This window comes from Mugil cephalus, chromosome 6 (genome assembly GCF_022458985.1).
Source record: "Mugil cephalus isolate CIBA_MC_2020 chromosome 6, CIBA_Mcephalus_1.1, whole genome shotgun sequence".
Lineage (NCBI taxonomy): Eukaryota > Metazoa > Chordata > Actinopteri > Mugiliformes > Mugilidae > Mugil > Mugil cephalus.
Genome location: NC_061775.1, coordinates 24153732 through 24177102, shown reverse-complemented (window position 1 = coordinate 24177102; position 23371 = coordinate 24153732). Strand labels below are relative to the sequence as shown.

The 23371-nt window shown below is 41.0% G+C and overlaps 1 protein-coding gene across 2 annotated transcripts in view; it reads left to right on the top strand.

The window, feature by feature from the left end:
* Positions 1-23371, top strand: part of homer3b (homer scaffold protein 3b) — a 48487-nt gene that overhangs the window by 23145 nt on the left and 1971 nt on the right. For both annotated transcript variants that reach the window (XM_047587526.1, XM_047587527.1), the window contains 5 exons: positions 6673-6681; positions 9729-9865; positions 13812-13968; positions 20514-20627; positions 21865-21945. In XM_047587526.1, the coding sequence (XP_047443482.1) occupies positions 6673-6681; positions 9729-9865; positions 13812-13968; positions 20514-20627; positions 21865-21945 (498 nt within the window). The remainder of the gene's footprint in view (positions 1-6672; positions 6682-9728; positions 9866-13811; positions 13969-20513; positions 20628-21864; positions 21946-23371) is intronic.

The window sequence follows — 23371 nt, the reverse complement described above, 5'->3', positions numbered from 1 at the left end:
AGGAGACACTTTGCTTTTGGTTTTTTTCTAAGTTTTGATCTCCTCAACTGTAATTGGGATCTAACAGTGTCTGAATGGATGGTAGTTTTATTTCAGTTTATTATATTAAGGACAGAAATGGAAGGAAAACATTATTTTATTTCTAATAATGTTAAAATGAATCAATCAATTGGAAGAAATGAGGCAAAGTAGCTATAATATGAACCGTGTTAAGACATCACAGCTGCTCTGAACTATTAAAAATCTATAAATAAAGGAGGAAATATAATGTTCAACATTAACATTTTAAAATGTCTGCATACCTGAACATGGTTTTAGATAAAAATGGACAACGGGCACGGGTTATAGCCACTGACACTAGGTTTTTATATGACAGCGGAGTGGCAACGTCCAGCCGTTGTTTCTAATTTTACACATATACAGAATCACCAGGGATTAGATGGATCCCCATCTGGGTGCTCCATTATTCTGCCATTGGTTAACTCCATTAAAAGATTTCATGCATGACAAATGGAGATGGGAGAGAAAGGCAGGAGCTGAAGGTGTTTGGAGGGGCAGTAATGACTGAAAGGAAGAAGGATGAGGGATCGGGAGGGACGGAGAATAACGATGGGAGGGGGAAGGAGCTGAATCATCTATAATTGACGGGAATCTGGCTGCTGCTGCGACGACAATGGCCAGCTTTTTTCATGCCAGCATTTGTGACTTTCTCTGTGAACTCATAGGTTCAGGTGGAAAAAGTGAAAGTTTGTAGTGAGACGGTTCTTCTTCCACCATCAGCCATAACAAAACAACTTGTTTGCGAAGCCAGTGTGGAGGAAAGTATCTGATGCAAACATTTGGGACGTCTCCGAGCAGCTAGTCGTCTCTGCCAAGTATTCACAATAACAGTTTCTGTTGGTTGTTTTGACAACGTGGATTCAAACCAAAGTGCAGAGTGATTGTTTATGCGTTTGTGATTGTGCACTGGGGGGGTGGGGGGTCTTAACAATGAGGTATTCAGCAGGTCTGGGACGACTGCAGAGTCACAAGCTCAGCTCTGAGACACTCGGATAAGAGCTGATGTGGTGTGTTGTCTGTTTATTCGCCGACGCTGAGAGAAAATGGATACGAGCACACAGAGCATCAATACCAAGAAGGGCAGCAGCACCAGAAGTCAGGAGCAGAAATATTTGATCACAGTTTGCGACATTCGATTGTAGACTTTTATTGAATGCTGTTTTGAACAAAGGCAGTTTTCTCAGTCAGCGCGTTTACATGCACAGCTTAATCGAACTATGCTCACAATTCGACTTTCAGAATGTGGTCCTTGTTCCAGTTGACACGCAATGGAGAAAACCTAATAAATGCTGGGAACATGTCCTCCTCCTCCTCCACACCAGGTGGTGATATGTGTCTTTTCAGCAGGTTAACACGACCTCTTTCCGATTACGTCACACAATAAAGAAATGGAGTGCAGCAGACCGGCATTTCAAACTACAACCAGACTGATAATAGTTCAGCTTTTTTAAACATAAAGTGCGTGATACTTATGGTGCAGATAAGATGGCGCTACCCCTCTGTTTACCTCCTTCTTCTGCGACCAGATATTTTGGATGTTTTTGTTCCGTGGTCATACCTCAGTGCAGCACCGGTGAAGCATGTGCACACGCGCAATTGCAATATCTTTATCGGATAGGGAGAACTTCGGTTTTACTTCGCATGCATGTAAATTGTCCGGTTAAAGTCGGATTAAGGCAATAATTCCCTTTTTCATGTGCATGTAAATGCACAGCGAACTGAGGTCGAAGGTCAGCTCAGTAGGAAAACTGCCTTCATCGAAAACACCAAAAAGGTTTATTTCTGTTCAAACTAACAAATTCAAGTACAGAAAACTAACAAAGGGATATGTTTAACCAACAGATAATTCATTTTGGATTTAACTCGGTTAAATTCTCCTGAGACAGGTTGCTTTTCAAGATATTAATTCCCACCATTTTAATGCACACATAAAGGTATTCAGCTGTAATGTTTACATATCATATAGTCAAATTCCATCTGTAGAGACTAATCATTTAGTCTATACCACAGTTATATTTATATCACATCATGTATTGACCACTATAGGGACTCTGTCATTGCTCCATTTGGTGAAACCTTCATACGAGTCAGTTACTGTCTTTTAAACACTTTAACATCTGTAGAGTTATAGTTTTACTGCAATTGTGGCGGAGACTGAATCAACTACAAAGTCCTTTTAAGAATTTAAGCTCAGAAAGCCCTGAAAGCTGCCCTTGGTTTTTGTTTTATTTGATTTTTTTTTTCGTTTTGAGGATTTTTGCCTTGACAACAACAAGTAAACAAAGAGCGAGGACGAATACGCTGAAATAATGTGGTTAACCACTCTGCCGTCATCAAGGTCCAGTCTTTTGTATTTGCATCCCACTTGGTAAATTAAAAATGAAAGTGGTTCCTAATGGGGGAAGAAATGTAAATATAACAATATGGAGATACCAGGCCTAGATAAAAACCAGAACATATCACTGACAGGGTGTTTTCAAAAACAGAAGAAAAAGAAATGGATTTAAAAGCAGAGGATCCTGTTTTATACATGTGACGTATGTCGATATTCAGCTCTAGCAAGTTTACATTTGTGAGATGAATATCGTGTCTCTGCTCGTCTCTGCTCGTCTCCGCGTTGGCAGGCAAGAGTTGCTGCAGGAAGAGCACACACAGGCACTGATCAGCCATAACATTAAGACCACTGACAGGAGATGTGAATAACATCGACCATCTAGTTTTGACAACTCAGTGTTCTGCTGAGAAACTTTTGGATTCGTGTGGACGTGGTTTAGACTTGTAGCACCCACCTAGACCAGACCAGGCAGCCCCCACCCAAAGCAAGAACACTCCTTGATGGCAGTAGCCACACAGGAATGCACACAAAAACTGTGTAGGAACACCTCAAAAAAACATTAAGAACAGACCAGGCCTCCAAATTCCCTAGATCCCAAACTGATCATCTATCAGTGGGATAATCCACAGAGGCCAATCCCCTCAACCCTAACCCCTGTTTTGGAGACACAAGGGAGACCTACACAATATAAGGAAGGTGGTCATAATGATATGCCTGATCGGTGTATACACGCTTACATAGACACTGCAGTCTAAACTACTTAAATCAGCAGTGAGGTGCAAGGGCCAAAGGTCAGAGGTCAGAGGGTCAGTGACATAACAACAAGCAGAGGTGTTGTGTACTGTTGCCATAGAAACGCACACAAAAACACCTCGTTGTCATGAATACACAAGCACACACTCACACACATATACAGTAACACTGCTTATGTAAACCTGCAAGGTCAGAATCAGGCTGCAACCTGTGCTGATCTTGCGATAAGACAGCCCGTCATTGATTTTGTGCCAGGCAGTAAACACAGAGGTGTTGCTGTCTTCATTATCACGTCTTCTCACTTCTGGCTCGCCGCTGCACCTCGTGAAACGCCGTCCGGCCCGCCCCCCCTCAACCCGTGTAATACAAAAATAATCACCGATCAAAGCCGTTGTAGACGGCGAGGACTGGAGCGTGAGGTGTGTTTGAGCCGCGGCCAAGTATCGATGGCAGCCCCAGTGTGGCGGTGATGCCAGCTAAGAGCTCCATTAAGCCTTTTAAGCTTTTTGGAGACAGTTGCCAATACGAGAGGACTGTTTAAAGGACAAATACGCACAAAAGTACTTGCATTGTACTCAAATGTTAACTGAAAATGCTGAAGAAAAGAACATTTCTAGCTTCGAAATGTGCATAAATGCATATTCCTGCTCTATATGTCGTGTCCGCGTATGTAATTGTGGTGAGAAGCTGGAGCGTTTTGTTTTTATTTTCCACTTCACTCCGTGTTCCTTTCAGTGGGTTTGTCGGTAACCTTGGTCAGTAACAAGTCTACATTATTGCAGAGCTGTATCTTCGCAGCCTCGGGCTTCACCGAGCGCGTCCTCTGCCTCTGATGTGTGTGGATGGCAGCAGGAAATCTGCATGCACTAAAGCTTCGGCTTTCAGGCTTATTTGCGGAGCTCAGAGATGAGATGGAGGAGGAGATGGAGAGGTCTGTGAGATGAGGATGGAGGACGATAAACAGGTATCACTATAGAACTGAGACACGCAGAGATGGTGAAAAGGTTTATAAAGACTGATTTTAATGTGTTTTGCTTCATTGTTGATGAAAATTAGGACGATGTGAGTGTTAATGTCACCTGTGCAGGAAACTTATCTGCTCAAATTAGGTTTGCTTTTTATAATGTATTCTGGAAAACTGGGGAGGATCGTTCTAAAACACGCTGCCCTTGTGAACAATACGTCTCAGAGGATTCTGCCTGTTATAGGAAGAGGTGAATAGATGGATAGGAGTGAAAATACCTGCAAAACAGAAGCTCTGCAGCAGTACCAATTCTCTGCAGGAGCTACACAGCTGAAGTGCAGACAATGCAGCAAATCTTACACACACGACCGCTTGTGTTTGCTACTTATTTCAGGTAATTTATCGTCGCCTAAATGAGCTAAGAAACAAACATGGATCATAAAGTTTCGAAGCTGCGATGAATAAGCACGAATGAAATGAGGTTATTTGATGGGTTCGGGTTTTGCCTCTCGTCTCGAACTCGTGCTCCAGTTTCTCCAGAGTAGTTATTGTTGTGTTTCTGGCTCCACTTCACCTGCTGCCAAGGTGCATGGAGGAAGGACACTCGAGACTCCAATAACTTTATTATTTCTTATAAAAAATGTGGGAGTTGTTTTAATCATAATATTTAACCATCTGCAAGAAAGCGAATGAGCGGAATATAAAACTGTTCCTTCAAAACGAAGACGTGCAAAGTAAGAACTTCAATTCTTGACTTTTGAAAACCGAGCAGAGCAGGTGCAACTTAACAAGGGTTGAAACATTCAGCAGTTTTGAGCCATGGGAGTATGAATGTTTAAACCGTAGACTGTATAAATATGGACAGCAGAACTGCTGCATTAAAGTGAAGCCAAGGCAAGTAGAGCTCCCCCTGGTGACTGGATGCAATAATGCAATATAGGTCGTGTAGCTCCACCCCCTCCATGTTAGTTAATGGGACTTAACTAAAACACTAAACAACAAATATTTATTTTTTATTTTTTTCAGTGATGGTTTCTGTCATTTTAGGTAGTAAATATAATGTTGATGCACTTCAAGAGTTTTTGGATTAGTTTCATTTTAGTTTTGACGCTATAGAAACAGGATGTAACATAGTAGTGATTACTAGTTGCCATGACAACTGTTCCGTAAAGCGGACCATGGGAGTTGTAAAAATAAATAAATAAATAAATAAATACAAAATAATAGCGTATAATACAGAATTTCATTGTAACTAGCAGAGGTAGAGCAGAGCTTGGTAGTATCGAGAAGGAAAATGCATTTGTGTCTGGAGGAAGTGTGGTCGGGTCATCGATACTGTGGCTTCAGTCCATATTTATATACAGTCTATGGTTTAAACACAGAAAAAAAAAGAAAAATGTCATAATATTTGACTTGTGCTGCTGCTGTAACATTTGAATTTCCCCAATGGGGATCAATAAATTCTTACCTTATCATCTTATCATATCCACATTTCTGTGGTGTGCTGTTAATATCGGGAAACCTCAGTCCGTCAGATCCAAAGACATGCAATGTCCCTGTCTATAAACCAGATGAACACAACCGTGTAAACACAGCAGGACGCAGAGGCCGTTTCCCTCCTCTGGCAGGTAACAGCTGTCATTTTGTTTGCATCTGCTGATTGGAGCTTTTTTTTCTTCCGCCCTCTGCAACTCCACCGCTACATGGTATCTATGCAGAGGCAGACAGAAATGCCATCAATATTTTAAACCACGGCCTCGGCATTAAAACCAGCGAGAAAAAGAAATATAGTGATTGTGTGTCGGTCGGTGGGTAGGACAGGTGCTTTAAGTGAAGACTAAGCAAGGAAATAAGTAAATAATGCAGGTTTGTGGTCCTGATAAAACGCAGAGTTTTGGGGGGGGGGGCTTCACGATTCCAAGGGAGCGAATGGGCCGATGCCGAGATGAATAAGTAAACAGGGTAGATGTACTTAAGACAAACAGTGGTGCAGAGACGTTGTGATGAAGGCCCTCAGGAAAGATGTTTAATATTTCAAAGTATCTGGGATTCCATCGATTATGAAGAAAGGCTTTCATTTTTCCTCAGGAAGTTTTGAAGTTGTTGCTCTTCTGCCTTGAGGTTAAATACAACACAGACCGCCGCGTTTTCTTTTATATTACTGAGGGAACGTGAATGTTTTTTTGTTTTTTTTTAGACTGTTCACCAATAACAAATGGGAAAACATTGAATAATTCCAACTCGTGCCTCCCTGGTGTGTTGCTAAGGTCGTTCTCTCCACCTGTCAGTCACATCTGGTACTGACCTCTTCTTCTTCTTCTTCTTCGTCTTCTGATACAGTTTCTTCTTTCATTCTTTCTACCTTCCACCTTCTTCTGTTTGCGCAGAAACAAGGATCAGAATCTAAAGGAAAAGCTGCCATGAAAAAGGCACACGATGCATCACTGTGCATCAAAAATCCTTGTGTTTAAGGCATGATTTTAATCATCTAATCTTTTTTTTTTTTCTCGTCCCTCTCTTTCTGCCTGACGCATCACGGGACATGTCCACCCCGTCTCAGCTCTCTCAGGTGCGTTAAATCTCACACACACACACAAACACACACACTACAATCAAAGAGCAAAACGACAAGAAAAGCTTCTTCTTCTCCTCCTTGCGGGTGTTCGTAGTATTAGTCTTACACGGTCTAACATGTTCAATAATTCATCTGGAGTCTGATCAAAGTTTACTTCAGAGCAAATGGAGCTTCTGAACACAGCGGCGTTGCCTGATGAAAGGGAAGAAGCTTTGTTAAAGTCACACTAAATGTATCTGGATCTGTATATTTTTTTTTTAAGGCATACAGAGTATGAAGTTAAACCGTCACCCCCTTTCTATTTTATCATTAGTTATTGTCCAGAGGATGCATTTAACTGAACTGAGGACAGAAAATACTGGGAAATGTCTTTTAAAAATGTCTTTTCTAATTAGTCAGTGGTCGCTTGCAGAATTGTGCTCCGGTGTCTCTGCCGTTTTTTTTTTTTTCTGCTTGGCCTGTTGGTGCACAACATACGGAAAAAACTGCTGTAAATTTGTAATCCCATTTATGACTTAAACATGATCCACGGTATGAATTATTCAGCAGGCAGATCCTTTGGCTTTGGGACCGGACCGGAGTCAGCTTTGATTTTGCCTGCTCTCTGGTTCCTTCCTCTGGACGCAGGGCTCATCCTCATGTGTTTTATTTCCATGTCCATCCATAAGGACTAAGTAAGAGCTGCTGCACTATAGATAATGACCCGTTGTCCTCGGGGGGGGAGTACAGTCAAGCTCCCTCAGATTAATAATACAAGCTCTTTCTAGAGTAAGTGCATAGTTGAATTACTTCAGAGAGGGACTGGGCTGTGGACGAGTTCAGGTTTGGGTTTCTATTCGGAAAGAAGAAAGAAGGCGACGGGTGGCGCAGAAATGTGCCTGAGCCAATTCATCAGCGTGCTTTTAGAAAAGAAAGACGAAGTGGCCTTTTAGCCCACAGCCTCAGACGGAGCAAAATGGTTCACAAAACTGTGTGACGGGAAGCCTGAACCCATGTGGAAAATATCAAAAGCCAATTGGTTGGACGAGGCTGGAGGCCGGCCATCTGTACGCTCTTATGTCATATTCAAAGTCTGTTTTTAACACCAGCAGTTCTTCTTGAACTGTAACGGCGTTCGGTTAGTTTATCCTAAGAAAGATACCACAGGCTAAAACTGTGCAGGTGAATATTCAAAAAATATGAATATAAGCTGAGACATGTTGTTATGTTATCGCTGCAGATTCATTCATTCACTATTTGTTTTAAAGAAAACCTAATTCCTTGCTCATTTTATGAAGGTTTCCGACATAGACTGTATATAAATATGTACAACGTGTCCCCACTTGCTCGCATGGGCCAAACTGACTGCATTTTCCCGGGAATACTGGCAACGCCATCTTGCGACTTTGCAGAGTGTAACCGGGAGGTCGATGACCTGAGCACACTTCCCCCGAGCTCACTCGCGTCTTAGTTTAATTAATGCTACGCTCTGCTCTTCCTCCTCTAGGTACAAAGAAATGACCATAGCCACCATTACGGCACATCCTGTTTCTATAGCGTCAAATAACTGGCTAAAACATGCAAAGATGACGGTTGAACATGCATCAACGTAATATTATCTACCTAAAATGAACGAAACAAGCCCAAGTCCCACCCGCTAACATAGAGGGGGTGGAGCTTATGACCTATACTGCAGCCAGACACCAGGGGGAGCTTTACTTGCTTTTGTTCCGCCTTCCATATTTGTACAGTTTATTGGTTTAAACATTCATACTTACACAGCTCAAACTGCTGGATGTTTCAACCTTTTACTGATTGTGTTATTAAGTTACCTGCACTCATCAGCGTGAGACACTGAAGATATTTATTGTCATATGGTTCCAGTTAGCTCTGCTTAGGAACCAGCCCGCAGCGTTAACACAAAAACAGTCAGATGGACCACTCATCTATTATTTAGTTCGCAGCAACAGCAGATACCAATTTAATATGTGTTTCTTTAATACAGTTAAATATATCGGTTCAGGTCTTAATGTTGACGAGGTTTTTCTTTTAATTTTGTTTAAATTGTTAATTTTCCCTTTTTTAAGAAAACAATAAAAATAAAATAAAAACCTTTATTCATGAAGTTCTGTGAAAGCCACAATATACATACGTAGCATATATACTGTATACAAAAGGATGAAAATGGGTAAAGAGCAAGGAAGATCATGTGATACGAATGGAAGCTCTTAAACTTGACCTTTATTTAAAACAGCTGGACAGTTATGTTTGCAGAGTTTTCATTTTTCTTAACACAAATTAGAATAGAATTCACCATTAAAATGCTTAGAGCGTCACTAAAAATAATAAAGTTTTCTCAGGAAATAAAAATAGTTGTCAGCGCGGTTTCCTCCGCCGTTTTCCTACCGCGTGGCACATGAGCCTCCGGGTTAGCCTCCAGCCAGATGTGCTGTAGGTTTTATTTCTCATCAGGGTTGCACATGATAGCAGCACGTGCATAATTTCTCTGCACGCACACGCGCTTACAAACGGCAGATGAAGCCTTTGGAACGAGGAACTGTACTTCAGTCAGTTCCCTTTTGCGTCAGATCTGCGAGGCTCTATGAAGGCAAGGCAAGGCAGCTGGGCTCCACACATGGCTGCTCGCTCCGCGTGGATCCTGATTACAGGAGCCCAGATGGGACATATCAAGCACTGGCAAGTTGGGCTCTGTCCTGTCTTGCTGCTGTGCCTGGTCCGTTTTGTTCTGATGACAGGTCTGGAGAAAAAAAAATGCTAATGAGCCTATCTTATGTAAAATATATATATATATGCAGAATTTAATATCACTTAGTGTCGTGTGTAGAGTGTCCACTGTGAATAAAACACCATAAAGTGGACAAAGTGAACTAGTTGCAACCCATTTGTGCTCCTGTCCTGTAGTGAGACACATTTTTCATGGTTTTCCAAGCAGCACTTTCAGAATTACAGTGATGCCGTGTTACACATGTCTGCTGCTGATTTCATTTTGTCTCATGTCTCGCATCCCTGTGCTCGTCGTGTCCAACCTGCTGTCGGTGTAGGAGCTGTCGGAGGACCGTCATTCTCCACCGCTGCTGACAGTCAACGGGCCCGGGGAGGAAAAGCTGTTTCGTAGCAAGAGCGCCGAAGTGGAGCTGACGGTAGAGAAGGAGCGGGTCAAGAAGATGTTGTCTGAAGGGTAATTACAGACTTTATTATTATTATTATTTACTCAACGGCTCCATTCACACAGATCAACCACAACATTAAAACCAATGAAAGGAGACGTGCATAACATTGACGACAAGGTGTTGACCCGTCCTCCAAATTCACTCGATCCCAAACTGATCAAGTATCACAGAGACCCCTCCCCTCGACCCAAAGGCCCCCACTGAAAACACTGTGTTGCCAGATGTCACAGGACACCATCAGAAGGCTCATTTCCATTCTCAGATGTGTCACAAATGATTTGAAGACACAATAAACCATATTAGGGAGGTGGTCATAATGTTGTGCCTGATCAGTGTATATCAGAGATGCAATGGTTAAGTGACTGATTAGTTTCAATGTTTTTTTGCAAATAACTCGTTGAAGGTGCGCTGCCAGCATGGAAACATTAACTTTGCATCCCATGCAAATAAAAGATGGAAATATTGACATTTTATAGCCTCAAAAATGTCATATTTTGTTGCATCCCTGATTTATACTTGTCCTTTGTGAACTTTTTGTCCGGGGAAAATGGAAGTTATAAGAACAAGAACAAACCTGTGATAAACCCCTCCTCTAGTTTAGGGTTATGGGACACACACATACGATATGGAACAAATATGGCAAATTTTATGGCCTTTATTCAAATTTTACTTTACATATTTGGCCGCTGATGTTCACAACGCGATATTTGGTTGCAGAGATGGACGTGTTTAATATGAAATAAAAACAGACTTTGAAATGAAGTGAGATGACAGCGAGAGCCGCAGATGTGCGTGTGGGAGTGCTGGAATGGAAATTTTTAGAGGTTAGAAAGTTTACTGCCGGTCTCTAACCCCCAGCTTGGCTACATGAGCAGATGTAAAAGCCCAAAGCACTTTGTTGAGCTCCGCAGAGCGAATGGTACCGACTCAAGCCGCCAATGCCTGTCCTCGGTTTAGAGGTGGAAAGGGAACAATGAAGACAAGCCACTTAAAAGGCTTCACAGTCGACTATGTTTTAGTTGCTTCACCTTACTTTCTTTTCTGTTTATTTATTTTTTGTTTTCAATTGCGATCGTGCAAAAGTGAAGTAAAAAGACGAGGAATCTCTGAGATCTCCATCCATCCATACTGAACACATTTCTGGCACGTTGAGCAAACGTTATAGTTGAAAGCATTGTGGATTTATTCTGCAAACAATGTGTGCTGTCATCTGTCCAAGAAGCTGAGCTGGTGCCAACTCCGAGAGCTGTGATTTGGAAAAGAAAAATGACACATTAAGATACAAGTGAAAATGTGCTCCTATCAGATATCAGATGGATTCTAACAAATTGATGATATGTCGCGTTGCATTATGGAAACTGTAGGATAAATGTAGTGATCCACATTTTTTTTTAGCCAGTCAGAAGTTAACTGGGTCAAGTCAAATCATTTTTTTAATTCACGTGACCTGAAATCACACTTTCGCCTTAAAGGGCTTCACACGCTGTGCTGCACACAACGTGCTCTGTCCCTCAGAAGTAGTACACATAGTACACAGGAGAGCAACAGATGGAAGACGATAATATGGAGACAAAGTTATAGCACTAAAAGATTAGAGTGGATGCAAGCAGAGTGTTCTTGTAAAGACACAACACAGATGTTGTGTATTTGGAGCTTGACTTCTGCTAGAGACTAAAAATTGTGAAATTAAAATGCTCTGCTGAGAGAAAACATCTTTTCCGATGTTTTTTTTTTGTAATGAATCAAACCGGCCGGGCTAGTGTGTGCACTGAGAGTTAACTTTCAGTTCTTATGAAGTTTGGCGTCTGATTAACAAGAAAAGCAGCAATGAGTCAGTCTAAAGGCACTTTTACCGCAAAGTGTGCTCTTCCTGGAAACCACGGTGCAGGTGGACACTCCCCGGTTCTGCTGCACTTGTGTTTCAAGAGCATGAACCTGAACTGTCAATTTATCCCAGTGCTTCTGGAGTGCTGGTTATAATCTGTGTGTGCATCTTTACACCATCCAGACCCAACCGGCGCTGAATTTAACGGCTCACTATCATCGTTATTATCGTGGCCATTACTTATCACTCAACCTTCCATCTGAGACCAGGAAGTGTATTTTATTTGCAGTCTTTTATTCCAGCGATTTGATTTTATGGTTTTATTATAATCCTTACACAGGCTTTTCTGTCCTGTTGCTATGGTGAGAATCTTTACGGTTTTCCACGCTGTTAGTTTTGTCGCCATGACGAAGACTCCGCTTCCTAAACTCCATCTTCTTAGCTGAAAAGCTCTCTGGTTTATTAAATATCCCCACTGAATCCTGACCTTTTACCGGCGTACAGGATGTTTCCTGCAAATTAATAAAGGAGAACACATTACTCGCGATGGATTGTTTTCTCACATTGCACCCAGTGGTGTAGTTTGTGTAGTGTAGTTCTGTTCCACTGTAGTGAAGCCGCAACCAAACATCTCATAAAAACAAACATATCGACTAATCTGATATATTGTGCAGCGCTGACACAAATCGCCATATTAATAATTATTGGAAACTCTCGGAATACTTACTGTACGGCTGCTTAACACTCATTAAACATCCACAAACCTTATTTAAACAGATGGTTCAGCTTAATATGAATGTTTCCCTTCATCACCTCATTATCTTCACTTTCTTCCGACAATTTTATATAAGGTAACAATCTCCAGACAGTCCTGTTTTAGGCCTTTGTGCAGGAAACTGGATGCTTCTTTTAATTTAATCTATAAACTACACTTTGTCACATCTTAGTTTTTAATTTAGAGCAGGGGTCTTCAACAGGGGGTCCGCGACCTCTAGAGGGTCCGTGGTGGTACTGCACAGGGAGGGGGGGGTCGCAAAATCTGGGACATTTTTTATTCTTTTTTTTTTACACATATTTATATTTCTTTAAACATGCATTAACATGAATCCAATATATTTTAATAAAGGGATAAATGGAGGAAGAAGACATTCAGCAATACAGTGTGTTTCACACAGAGCACCACAATAGACCTGTTGATCTAAGCCTCCTGTACACAGTAATCTACTGTTGCACATGTTTGAAATAAAACACAAATGAGTATTTGAAGCTGTGTAGTTTTTGAATATCTTATATTGAATGCAAAAATATAATAATGCATATTCATAAATAGCACTAGGCCGAGTTTAATACTACTAAATTTCTTCATTAGTCTTGGAGTCCCCTGGAAGACCCCTGGTTTAGAGTAGACACCTTACCTCCACAATATATCAGAAAACAACTAATATGCAAAGAAAGCCCTCTGGTTTGTTTCAGGTGAACACGTGAACATTTATCCCTAATTGCACAGGATTAGTTTTACCTGGGGACCTCTGGTAATTTCTAATAATCACGGATGCTGTCTGTGATCTTAATCCGCAAAGTAAAAATTACACCATGAATCACCCACCATAATTCTCTTGACGCAGAGATCCTCTGATAAAACTAATCCAGTGCGAATCGACGACTCTGTAATTTCGGGGTGAGTTTTTACTTTTTTGCGACTTTTGTTTGATTTGCAGCTTTTTTTTCTGCCTCTTGTCACTTAAGAATAATGAAGGATGTGCTATAATTCAAATTTTGGACAGATGTTAGAGCGCAAAGTCGAGATGTCGCTGAAATATTCGCCCGTTTAGACCAGGGATGAAATCATCTCCTGCAAAGGTGGAGCTGATTTAAATGCTGACAGGTCATTGGTAATCTCTTCTCTAAATAGTATTAAGAATATATTTTTATCATCCACTATAATTTACAAAGTAATTAAACCTGTCTCTGACCTGCAGTGGAGTGAGACGGGAAGTAGCAGAGCCACAACAACAGAACGTACATTTGAGTAAAAAAACACTGAGTGTGTTTATCCCTTGTGAATGCGCCGCCTGAAACACAAACGTAGGGGGTAATATTTGAATATTTGAATATTTTCTTCTTCTCAGGTCCATGTGCGAGATAAACTTGGAGGCTGAACTCTTCACTCTGCAGGACAGCAATGCCAAGCTGGTGGCGGCGCTGCAGGAAGCCAACAGCAGCGTGGAGCAGTGGAAGAAACAGCTGGCCGAATACCAGGAGGAGACCGATCACCTGCGAGACCAGGTGACCACATCTGCGGGGAGCCCTGTAGCGCCGCCATTTTATGACAGAGTGGTTCAGAAAATACAGAGCAGTGATCAAGTTTAACGCCGGGGTGTTAAGATTTTAATTACTCCTTGGCATCTATCGCAGTAATTTAAAGTTAACCATTTTCTCCCAGTGTGAGAAGACCGGTTTATTATTTAGATAAAGTACTTTGGGTTGTTTTTATCACACTTTATCTTAACATAGACTGCTCCAGTTTGTAATCCATTGTTTCAGCAGCAGCAGAAGCCACCTGCTTTATTATTATACAGTTTTATGTTAAGGGACTACGGCTGGAAATTAGCATCTTTGCTATGATCCGGCATGTTTACACAGTGTACATTTGTTTATTAACATGCATTGTCCCTTTTAAATAACTAAACAACTAACTAGAGTAACTTATCAGTGTTGTTGCTATGGTTACCAGTTGTTTGCATCTTCCCAATCAGACTTGAAGGTTTGCACGGGGCTGTTTTAAGGTTTAAGGCAATTGAAAATAACGCAGTATAAGGATTTGATATATTTTTTAATAAAACACTAAAGAGAAAAACTAAAGAAGAAGAAAAATTTGCTTAAAAGTGCACAAATTCTCTTTTGGCATTTTCCAGGTAGGTTGTACTATCTCGGAGAGCTTGACACAGTTATTGTGGAAGATTTATTGTGTCTGACATCAGGTCTCTGTTTGGGACCAAAGTACTTCATGCAGGACTTATTGTTCTCTTTGTGCGGACTCTGGCTCTGTGTGCTGCAGAATGCACAGAAACCCTCCTGATTGTGTGCGACAATGATGCGTAAGAAAACGTCCAATACCATTACGAGGTTGTTGTATTCTGTAACGAAGTACGTGTGTGTTTAGCATTAGGTTGAAACTTGAAGATTTTTATTCATTTGTGCTGCAAATTTATGCGAGTCTATGCACAGTTTATCACTTTACAAACTACATTTTGTCACGGCTTGTAGGTGGTTTAGACTAATGCGTAGCAACGGTGACGGTGCAGAGCTTGGCACCTAACACCTCTCCAGCTGTGATTGGTCCGCTTGGTAGTAGCATGTTTCCGCTTTAGCATTTACGGCTTCTTCTTCATCTCTGCCGTTTTAAAATTCATTGATATGGATCAATAAAGATGGAACAGATTTCAGTTGCTATTTTTGAAGGTGAAGCAGGAAATAGAAATAAAAATCAACCCGACCGGCAAAAAAAAGACACAGCACCAACTAGTGTTTGGGGGGCGTTGTTACAGAGTGAAGTCAGAGTGACGAGTCATTTCCATCCAAATGAAATTTCGGTGCAGTGGCTCCTAGCACAGCAGGAATACTCATCAGAAACAGTATATAAATGTAAAAAGTTTGTATGACAAAGATACTCCAGGTTGAGGATAAATACATTGCGTAGTAATGTTTACAGGGAAAAATACTGCAGGACAACAGCTCTGAGGTAAAAGCTGAGCAGTCCTGTGTGGATGAGGAGGATGGAAATATTACAATGAGTTCTCAGCACATCATACACCTAATATATAAAGAAAAGTCACTTAAATTCTACAAAACATATTGAAAGAAAGAAATATTTATAATATGCATCACAGGGTTGGTAGGGTGTAACAAATCTGAGTTTGAGACATTTTTCACATCATTCCCATCCTGTGTGACCACTTGGGCCACAACTGGATGCTGTAATATAATTAAATTTATATTTTTTTTATAGTTCATACATCTATAAGTATCACATTAAAAGGCCCACGTGGACCCACCCCCTCCACCCCCCCTCAAACTGCAGATACATTTATCATCCAGCGCCCCTCTCTGGGATCTTTCTGTTGACAGGCTTCCCCTGACAATAGCGGGGGCAACAACGCAGACACTTCATCTTTAATTTAGGGGGTGGGGAGTGGGGTGGGGGGGGGGATTACGTCTTCGGTCGAGCTTATCAAAGCTCCTCCAGTGCGACAGAATTAAGCGGCGCTGCGGTGAAAAAACTGGCCCTTTATTTTTTTTAATTTTAGCTCAAGTTGTGGTTTCATCTATCCCGTCTATCTCTAGAGTCCAGGTGAAGGTTACCCCCCCCCCCCCCCCCCAAAAAAAAAAAAATAAATAAATAAAACACACACACATACACACACATGCTGCAGCAAAGTCAACCAGGTGGCTGGAAGTAGAGCAAGCCTCCAGGGTTTGGCAAAGAGGTGTTGCGTGGGGGATTGGATGTTTTTTTTTTTTTTTTTTCTTTCGTTTGTTAGTTTTTTGGGACGGGACACCCTATACTGCCCCCCCCCCCTCCCTGCCCCACTTAGAGGAAGAAGATAAATCACCATAGAGGTTGGCCGAGGCTCTTGTCCCTCGTCATGCTCACAGCTTCGGCCATGTTCGTGTTTATTTTCTGGGTTCCCTCTGAGAATGAGGACAACTCATAAATGGACATACGTCACATTTAACTGGAAGATATTTGAAACAGGTGCCAACCTCTTTGCCAACCTAATTTAAGGTTCATGTTGAATTATGACACAATTCTGTAGGCACATACGATAGAGCGACAATGCGTGGACGGACGAGAAGGCTTGTTTTCTCTAATGCGTTCATTTAAACACACAAAAACACACCGCAACACAGCTGGAAGCTGTTGTGTTTATTAATTTATTTGACAACTATTTCTCTGCCTGTGGCCTCCCTTAAGTAGAGGCTGACGCGTAGAGAGATAATGAACGATTATAGTCAAACGCAATTATTAAAATATGGAGTATAATTTATAAATAAGTGTCATCTTAAGGTTGGAGGATGTTGTTTTTTTGTGTTTTTACCAACTAAATGGATGAAGTAAACACCTGAAACCAAATACATTTTATTTTAACCCTTTATAGGTTGAGGAATATGTGCTGGTAACTTCAGCACGTATTTTAAATTGAAAATAAAATGCGATTTTCACTCAGCCAATCAGGGAAAATCACGGGAAGCATTGAATAAACTTTAATTTTTAACTTTAAACCACTTTAACAGTCACCACAAAGGAGAGGAATAATATTCTCTAATGTGAGTGTTGACAAGTGCCAGCACTCATGTTCTAATGATCTAAAACCGCTTTCACATTTGTTTACATACATCCATTTTTTCATGCATCCAAGTCAAGAGTCTGTTCTTTATTTAATTTCATAATTTATGAATTCATATTTAAAAACTAAACTAAAACTAAATCACTTTTACACTGAAGATTCAGTGTCTCCTCACTCCTGACCCAAATTGGATCGTCATCAAATTTCCAAATCCCATCTGCAACTCCCTCTGCTTCTGTCAAATTGCCATCACCCGTGATACCGTACATTTTAAATAAGAGCAGAAGCAAGTCCCAGTGTCCACCACAGAGGACAAAAGTGTACTTCTCTGTGGTTAAAATGTTCTGCGTATGAATAAATCTAGTTTAAAGGTTAGGTTAAACCCTTTTCCTAAATAAGACATATCAAATATCCACTTTAGAACCATCATAAATGTATGTGTTTGAAATATTTACCTCCCTTGCTCCTCTCATAGAATGTGTCACGTGTCACAACCCAACCAATGCTGCACCACAGAACAGGCCTGGATGTTCCTCTATGAGGTGGAAGGCTTTTTTCAAACCAACATGTTTGTCAGAGTTTGAAAACATTTTGTAGACCGTGGGAATCTGTTAACACCACCCCAATATTCAGCAACAATCTCCTGTTAAGATTGAAATGTTTCTGGCAACATTTGTTTAGAGAGAGCTTTTCCCTCCATCTGGGTGTAAACTTGTTCCGGGTCCAGAGAGATGGAGCTGGAGCCTCTGGGGACAGTTAGCTGTCACATACAGGGTGGATGATAGCCCCCCTCCACCCTCCCCGCTTCAACCTGCGGCAGTTTCCTGAAGCTGCGCTCGGCTGGCGTGCAGCACAGCGTAGTGTGAAATCCATAAAATGCCACTTTGAAATTGCCTGTGAAACTGCAGCGGAGAATCCAAAGGGAGAGGAGCGGCCCATGAGCAGCTCAGCGTCTCCTGCCTTCATGCACATATTTACATTTCTGACATTCAGCTCCTGCAGCTGAAATGTGGGAAACAGGTGACGGTTGCAAGGATTTCTGCAGCACCGACGTCAAGGGTTAAAAGAAGCTGCCCTGTTTTCCAGGTTGTTTCTTTTTTCTTATACATCACAAACTGGATCTTTTAAGGCCTACAACAAACAATTACTTTAAAAAACTACATTGTTATCATTACTGCCAGTTATTTTCTTACATTCCTAACATTTTAAATCAATAAAATATCACTATTTCCTAGAGGCTAAGGTGAAATCTTCAAAATGTTTGCTTTTAACCAACAGTTTAAGACTAAAAAGAGACTTCAGTGAGTAAATATTCACATTTGAGTAACTTTAACCTGACGTTATCAGGCATAGCTGCTTCAAATAATAATAATAATAATAATAATAAAACCTTACTTAACTGTCAGTTATTTAATTTTCTCTTAATGAACAAATAAATTAACATCCTGAGACCCTGGTTTTAGGTTTTATTGCAGCTTATTCTGCTTCATTTAAACCCATTGTCCTCATTAGTGGACAATTTAGTCTGCCATCTAGTGGTAGCAAAGGTTAAAGCTTATTTATTTATGCTTATTAACGTTCAAAATTTAGCTAATTTTATCAAAGCAAAGAGCTACAACGTCGCTAATTAGCGAAGTACTCATTTGAGGACGTTGGGACTTCATTGTTATGTCTTTCCTCAGTCATGTTCAGGTATTAAAATAAACAGTTTTAGATTCTGTCACACTTTGGTGGCTTCTTTATAATATAAATAATGAAATAATACCAGTGTCCACATATGAGGACAGTGTTTTCTTTGTTTGTTTGTTTTCAAAAACTACTTCTTCCTGTTCAAAGATGATGCTTAGTTTTTAAACATCTAAGGTCGTACTGATCCCAAATAACGTGGAGAAATTAAAAATGCAGACCAAATAAAAGCTCAGGTCTCAGGAGGTTAATTATGTAATTGTTAAACTCCGTAAACTCTGATTATTTTACCGGCAGTCATCGTATAGCAAACAATTAGTCACATCCATTAGAAAAGAGTTTCACCTGTCAGCTGTGATCGTGTCTCATTTCAGGTTTCATTTAAACATTTTAAACCATCTAAACGTCCGCAGTGACATTCACACGTTCAATTAGATTTAATCCAATTAAGGCGTCGTGCAGAATATTTATACTGGCGCCTGTAGAGCTAATGTTTTCTTATTTACTGAACAACATGAAGCAGTAGGTCTAGATCCTGTTGATTCATAGTGTCAACACTTTAGGTTCATTTGAGATAAGCATAGAGGGGAATTGAACCCCTAACCTAGTGCCTTGCTCTGACTGTTCAAGAAGAAAATTTAGACGTCAAATGTTGAAACAGTTTGACCTTGTTTCGTCAAACTGTCACTTACAATCTATGACGTTTCCATTAATATGTTAAACGGGTGGAAGTGGGACAGATTGGGGAAAAATAATTCCATCAATCTTTCACAAGGTCACATCTCTCCATCCGTTGGAGGAGAAAAAGAAAAAAAGAAGTCTCGAAGGCGAGAGGGCCTTCAGAAATGTGCCCGTTGGCAGGAAAGCTCTTTTTCCACTGAAGTGTGTGTGTGTGTGTAGTGGAGAGTAGAGGAGAGAGAGTTGAGCTGAGAGAGGGTGCGAGTAAAAAAAAAAAAGGTCCTTGATTCAGTTGTAGATTGCATGGCAGAATGATAGATGCTGCTAAAACTAATTGGACTTTTATCAGAGATGGATGGTAAATATGTGTAGGCGATGAACCTCTGCTGTGAGTCTTCATTTCCATCAACAGTAATCATGAAACACACCTGAGCATGTCTGTGTATTGTTATTATTATTAGCGTTAATGTAAAAGCCCTTCACTGTTAATTATGCCTTCTCACTAAAGGTGACGGGTTAATTGTGAAGCCAAAGCTAGTAGAGCTCCCCCTAGTGGCTGGCTGCAGTATAGGTCATAAGCTCCACCTCCTCCATGTTAATGAATGGGACGTGGGCCAAACTAAACCACTAAATTACACAACAAATTATTTTTAATAGAAACAGGATGTGCCGTAATGGTGACCACCAGTTGCCATGCCAACTGCTCCGTAAAGCGGTTCCGTGGAACTGTGAGAGTTATAAAAACAATTTTTAAAAGTAACTTCAGTGTATAATCCAACATTTCATTGTAACTGGAGGATGTAGAGTCGTAGTGTTAATTAAATGAAAACCTAAGTTATGTCTGGAGGCAGCGTGGTCGGGTCAGTGATATCGTGGCTCCGGCCTCGGACCGTAGACTACTGATCAGAATCTGGCTCCAAAGTCACAAGGTGGAGCCGCCCGGATATATGTTTATACAGTTCCTTGCTGTTCAGTGAAACCCTTTATTTATCTTTATATCATTTATCTTCCACTGGAAAACAGCTGAACTCCAGAAAATTGACTCCGAGCCCAAGTGTTGTCATCTTGTGACGTTGTAATGTCATTTTTTTAAGCATGTATTCGTTATGCGTGTTCCAGGTGGCCGAGCTGGAGGCCCAGCTGGGACATCCTGCTGCTGCTGCTCAGCCTGGTAAAGAGGAGCTGAGTCGGTCGGTGGAAGAGCTGGAAGCCCTGCTGAGCGCCAAAGACCAGGCAAGACACCAAGTCCCGTCCTCTGCACGCCGTCCAAATCTATTTACTGACCTAGAGGGAAGATCAGTGTAGGAAATCTACCACAAAATCAGCCACAACATTAAAACCACTGACAGGAGAAAACTAGGACAAGTAAATAACATCGACCACAAAATGACAATTCACTGTTGTGCTGGGAAACTTTTGGACCTGGGATTCATTCGTGTGGATGTTACTTAGACATGTAGCACCCAACTAGACCAGACCAGGTGGCCCCACCCCATAGCAACGACACTCCTTAATGGCAGCAGACATCCCCAGTAGGATTCAGCCTGACACGCACACACACAAAAACAGTTTAGAATAGAATAGACTTTATTGTCATTGTACATCTCCGCATACAACGAAATTGATACACAAACTTCCCTAAGAACAACTCAAAAAAAACAAAAAATATGAAGAACAGCACATGGTGTTAACCTGGCCTCTAAATTCACTACATCCCAAACTGATCATTGTGTGTTATGTGTGTAATGTTGTGTGCAGCAGCGTTCATCTGTGTATGCATGAGCGAAAGGACGGCTATGTGTCCGTTTGTGTTCTTCTCCCATAAATCATTCATAAGGTTTGTAATGAATCTTTCTGGTCCAGTAACCTTGTTTTTGTCTTTGGCTAAAACATAATTACTTCAGAATATATTAAAAAAAAAAAAAAATGCTGAATAACAAAGAAGAATGCATTTTCAGGTTGACGTACCAGCTTCTGTTTGTGGTCATTTGTTCAGTGCGAGGATAGTTTTTTTTTTTTCCCATGCTAATTTAAATAAAGGTCTTAGTATAAGTACCTGTATTGTCTTGTGAATGTTTTGTTGTTTGGGTCACGTCTGTCAGCCCCAAGCCTTTTTTCTCCGGATGAATTAAACCGTTCTTTGAAAGCAGTCTGCTGCCGTCCTCCAGCCTCATTAGCATAACTGCATCCTGTCTGTCACTTTAACAAGTTTCAAAGGTCGTAATGATACGAGTCCCCGCAGGTGGAACGCCCTCCACTTTCAGAAACATCAGGGTGGCCCCAAATCTCATCGCAGACTCCTGGTGTATAAAACAAATGACTTTTCTTTTTTCTTTTTTAACCTGCTTCTCAACACGAACTGAAACATTCTGGTGCAAAACGAGAGACGGCTGCTTTGTGTCCTGATTACAGGATGCGTTGGAATCAGGATGACAAGTGTGGTAACTGCCTGCAATTACTGTGTTTTCAGGAAATCCACAGTTTACAGAGCAAGAAAACAGACGTGGGTGAGCTCGAGAAGGAGCGAGAGGAGGCCGTGCAGAGACTCCAGGTACTGTTTACTGCTTTTTTTTTTTTTCCTTTTGAAATGACTGATCAAACGTGAGAACAAACATGTTCTGTCTTTACTTGAAAATGTCACGTACTTCACTCTCACGCTTCATGGTCAAAGGAAAAACTAAATAGAGGGTATGCATTGACGTCACTGCCGCCTTGGGCCACGCCCCCCTGAGTGGCAAAAACACAGTGAAATGTATCAGTAAATACAGAGAGACCGGGGAAAATGTGGATTATCATATCAAATTAAGGACAAATGGTCTCGACGATGATTCATAGTATGGCTAGAATGGATTTGGAAAAGTGGATTAGTCTAAGTTTCGGTTAGTTTTAGGTCATTTCAGTTATGATAAATGTAGCTAAATAAAAGGTGCTAACGCTAAGAGCTTTACAGAGCAGTAACGTTAGCCATACAATACTGTAGCGTTAAAAGGAGGATGAGGAGTGATCACAAATATTCCGTTTATTGTTTTATTGTTATTTACTGTTGGAACTAAGATAGTTACTGTCGACACCAGGTTTCTGTGCCTGGATTCCTGTTGTTTTCTTTGTAATGCAACGCTCCATTTACGTCTCTCTTCCTTGTCAGTCAGAGATATCTGTAAAAATATATCTGACTGCTTTTAAAATCTGTTGGAACAGTCAGTCGCGCAACAGCTCTTCACCATTTTGTAATTAATTTTATAGTTTAGATGTTATTAAAGCCTGTGATTCAAGCTAATGCTGCTAATCTTCATGTTCAACTGTCACTTTTTGCCTCTCAGTGGCCGTAACTCCGCTTGCTGTGACATCATGTGCACACCCTCTATAATTCCATTTACATGCATCTTTTTCTTTAAATTTCATCTGTTTTGTTATTCAATTTAAAGTTTAGCTAAGTATCCGATTAAAATCAAATCGAATCAAAACTTCTGATGGTTCCAGGTTCTCAAATGTAAGAATTTGAGATGGCAACAGTTTATTCTTTTACTAAATTAAGAGATGAGAGTCGCAGTTAAACTCGGAAACAAATCTAATCTCCTGGCAGTGGATTAATTGGTCCAGTGGTAGCGGTGCTCAGGTTTCCCGCAGAGCTGAATCTCAGCCAATCAACCATGTCTGGACACAGATGTTATAACAGTATAAGAGCTGGCGACGCACCAGACTTTTCTGGTCAGCCACAACATTTAAACCACCGAGAGGTGAAGTGAATGTCATTGACCATCTTGTGACAGTTCAATGTTCTGCTGGGAAACTTTTGGACCTGGCATTCATTGATCTGGATGTTACTTAGACATGTAGCCCCCACCTAGACCAGACCAGACCAGACCAGACCAGACCACCCCCATAGCAATGACACTCGTTGATGGCAGCAGGATGAGGCCTGACACAGACACAAAAACAGTTTAGGAACAACTTGATGATGAAAAGCACAAGGTGTT